The following is a 3,348-nucleotide window of genomic DNA, read 5'->3' as shown; positions in this document are numbered from 1 at the left end:
AAGATGTTGCATAAAACAATTCTGCAATTGTTAGAAAGGGGAAAAAAAAAAAAAAAGTGTTTGAAACAATCAGAGCTGAGTCTGTGTTTAGGGGAGTTTCAACAGGCAAAGTGTCATACAGCTTTGTACTGTGAATCTCATCTCAAGAACATCCCTGGGTGTTCTTTCCCTCAGAAAGGATAACTCCATTATATTTAGAATAATTATACTTTAGTGAATCACTTAAGGTTTTCCTGAAGTGTTACAAAGATAATTACATTTGCAGTATAAGAGTAACAGACAGATATTAAGATGAATTGTGAAGACATATAGATTTAAAGTTACTGCAGCAAAACTAAGTCATTACAGTTACACTTGAGGACTTTATTATTTTTTTTAAAGAAAAAAGGTGTTATTAATAGACCAGCACTTACAGACAAAATAGAATACATAGTTTTCTCCCTCTGCACAATATTCAATCAAGTAGCACTGCGACTAACATAGATTTCATGCACGAGTGCAGAGAGGATTTTAAACTCTGCATATAGTACTGATTTCAGCCTTGGTACAGCCCCACTTGCAACACATTCCTGCCAAACCCAGAGACTCCCGTTTTCTTCTGGGATTCCTGGCCCAAGGGTAACTGCTGGGTCCTACAGGGGCTGTAATTCCTGCTCCTCCCTTGTCCCTCTGAGCAGCCTCTTCTAGCTGGCGAAGAAGTTCCTTGAAGTCATCTGCCACAGGCTCATATTCATTATAGTCATTAAAGCTGTACAAGTCCTTCAGTTTCTCCAATCCAAGAAGTAGGTTGCTTCTCTGCATCTGCTCCATCTCAGGACCCAGAACTGACTGCAGCTTGACGTGTCCCAGCAGGTTGTTACTTGCTGCTTGAGAAGAATCTGTTTGAAAGAAAAGACTTCAGGTTAAGACTACAGGATTATCAGAAAGCACAGCTCTATGTAGCAGCAAGGGAAAACCCATTCAGGACAATAAGTAAAGCATTTTTATCTGGGAGAACTGCTGTGCTGCAGAGCCTACATTTGTGATTAATTTATGGATCACTTATAGGGGAATCCTTATTTCCAAGGCTAGGCTGCCTGTAAGACAGAAGTACAGTGTGACAGCTGTCCTTGAGGTGCACACATTCCCTTTCTCATGCACAGTTACACAAACTGGTATCAAGTGAAGAAAAAATGAAGGGAGGAGGATTGAGTATTGGATTCAATATGCAAATATTTCATATGAACTGTTTCTTACAGGTGACATAATGTCTTTATAATGTCAGCTGACAGGTTCCAGTTCTTGGAAAGTCTCAGAACATACTTGGTACCCCTGGCCCTGCTGTTCCCATAGATCCAGCTCCACTTCCATTCACCATGCATTGCTTCTCCTGGTTTAACTTTTGCCAAGGTGAGCAGCACTGCTTATTTCAGCTAATATGAGGAGAAGCAGCTTATTTTATTCTAAAGTTAAACAGCCTGAAAGAAATGCTTGCCTTCTAGTCTTAGTGCTGTCACTTTGGTCTTATTTCTTTCAACAGGCTGAAAGAATATGAGAATATGCAGCGAATGTTATATTTACTTCAGTAAGGACAAGTGACACATGGCAGATGGAACACGTGTTTAATAAAGAAGGTGGCAGTCGTAGCCCCTTCACTCTGTCAGACAGTTACTGCTGCTCAGCAACCACCGGGGCAGAAAGGCTCCCAGCCCAGCGGGATGGCTGGAAAAGGTGCCACACAAAAAGAACAGCAGCTTTTCATGTACTTCGGAGTTATTATCTACTACTCAACTTGTTAAAAAGGTAGAAAAAACTAATTTACTGCGCAAGTAAAAAGTTACTTTGCTCATGGCACGCTTAAATAAGAAGAAAGCAGCCCTTTCATTCCCTTTCATTGCACGTCTCAGCCATAATTCGACTTCTTTTCTGCCTATAAGTGTCACTTTCACTTACAGATGCTGAAGCATCAGTACAGACGAGAGCCAGCACCTGAACTTACCGTAACCTGAGGGCATTTCACAACTTGTTTGACAAGTCATCCAAAAACTCCTAACCCCTCCTTACTGCATTTGACTTAGTAAAATCGCGCGGAACGTTTTACCCGTGAGATACTTCACCGAAGATCGCTGACGGAGCTCCGCCCGTCGGGATGTCAGTCCGCAGCGCCGGGCTCGGGGCTCCACTCGCTAAGCACGGACACGCGGCGCCCTGTGCCGCCACCGCCCGCACGTCGCGGCGCGGGGACTCCGCTGTCCACCTCCGGCACGGACGAGCGCCGACACCGCGGGGAACTCCGCCAGGGCAGCGGCTGAACACCCACCTGCGTCGGAGCTCGGAGCTTCCCTTCCCCTGGCTCCCCGCTCGGTTTTCGCCTCGCGGGCGGACGAGCCCCGCGCCCGTCCCCCCGGCTCCCGGGCACTCACCGACCGCGGGCGCCGGCTCCATCGCCAGCAGGGAGAGCCGCTTCCAGCGGGACCCGCCGCAGGTGAAGATGACGGCACGGATGAACTCCCTGCCGCACAGCTTCACCCCGTATCCGTCCCCGTCGCCCGCAGGGAGCAGCGCGCCCTGCGCTTCGGGCTGTCCCGGCACGGCCGCGCTCAGCAGCGCCGCGGCGGCGCACAGCAGTCGCAGCTTCGCCCCCATGGTGCGCAGCCGTCCCGTAGCGAGCCGTCCGCCCGAGCTGCCCCGAGTGCAACCGCCACCCGCAGCTGCCCCAGGCTGCCGTCCGCCTCGCGCTTTTATGGGCTGAGGGCGGCGCTCAGTCATCGCCTCAGCCCAGCCCGATCCCGCCACCTCGGGCACTGCCCTCCCGCCCCCGCCTCCTGATGCCGCCGCTGCCGGGTCCGCGTACCGGGTGGGCGTCGAGGATCGGCTCGGGAGCGCCGCCCCGTCCTCCGGACGAAGGGAAAGCGCTCTCTCCTCCCGCTCTCGAGACCCTTCCCTGGGCAGGGAAGCTCCCCGCCAGACTCCATCCTGCCCGCTCGCCTGCCCGGCACCGAGCGGCACCGAAGCGTGAGGTAGGGGCGCGACGGCAGCCGTCCTGCGCCGTGGGAACGGGGCACGCTCCCACCTCCTCCGCTGTGCTCCCGGTTCGCTTCCAGGTGTCGGCTAGTGATGCCGTCTGGAATGACTTCAACGTGTGAACACCGCCTCTGACAACTCTTTTCCGGTCTAGAGCGTGCCGAACCGCTCAGATCCTCAACATTTGGGCTGAAGCAAAGATACAGAAGGCAGCACGGTGAAATAAACGCCGTTCCACAGAACTGCGGGCGCTTGCAGTGCGATGGCAGAGCCTGAGCTCCTTCGGCGCCCGCACTGAGACTGAGCCACTTCGGGGCCACCTCGGCTCTGGGCGCAGCCCCCAGC

General features: G+C 52.4%; 1 protein-coding gene across 1 annotated transcript; it reads right to left on the bottom strand.

The window, feature by feature from the left end:
• Positions 1-342: 342 nt before the first annotated feature.
• LOC116237175 (relaxin-3-like) lies at positions 343-2,747 on the bottom strand. Its single transcript, XM_031606161.2, has 2 exons — positions 2,403-2,747; positions 343-878 (listed from the first exon to the last, which is right to left on the bottom strand). The coding sequence occupies exons 1-2, from the start codon at positions 2,623-2,625 to the stop codon at positions 511-513; spliced, it is 591 nt and encodes a 196-aa protein (XP_031462021.1). The 5' UTR covers positions 2,626-2,747; the 3' UTR covers positions 343-510.
• Positions 2,748-3,348: the final 601 nt, after the last annotated feature.

The sequence above is a fragment of the Phasianus colchicus genome, chromosome Z, assembly GCF_987193195.1.
Source record: "Phasianus colchicus chromosome Z, bPhaCol1.hap1.1, whole genome shotgun sequence".
NCBI classification, from domain to species: domain Eukaryota; kingdom Metazoa; phylum Chordata; class Aves; order Galliformes; family Phasianidae; genus Phasianus; species Phasianus colchicus.
This window is presented reverse-complemented; position numbering and strand designations above follow the sequence as displayed.

Coding starts and splice junctions, on each gene's coding strand:
- LOC116237175 (XM_031606161.2), bottom strand. CDS start 2,625: ATGGGGGCGAAGCTGCGACTGCTGTGCGCCGCCGCGGCGCTGCTGAGC. Junction 879..2,402: donor GGAGCCGGCGCCCGCGGTCG/GTGAGTGCCCGG, acceptor TCTTTCAAACAG/ATTCTTCTCAAGCAGCAAGT.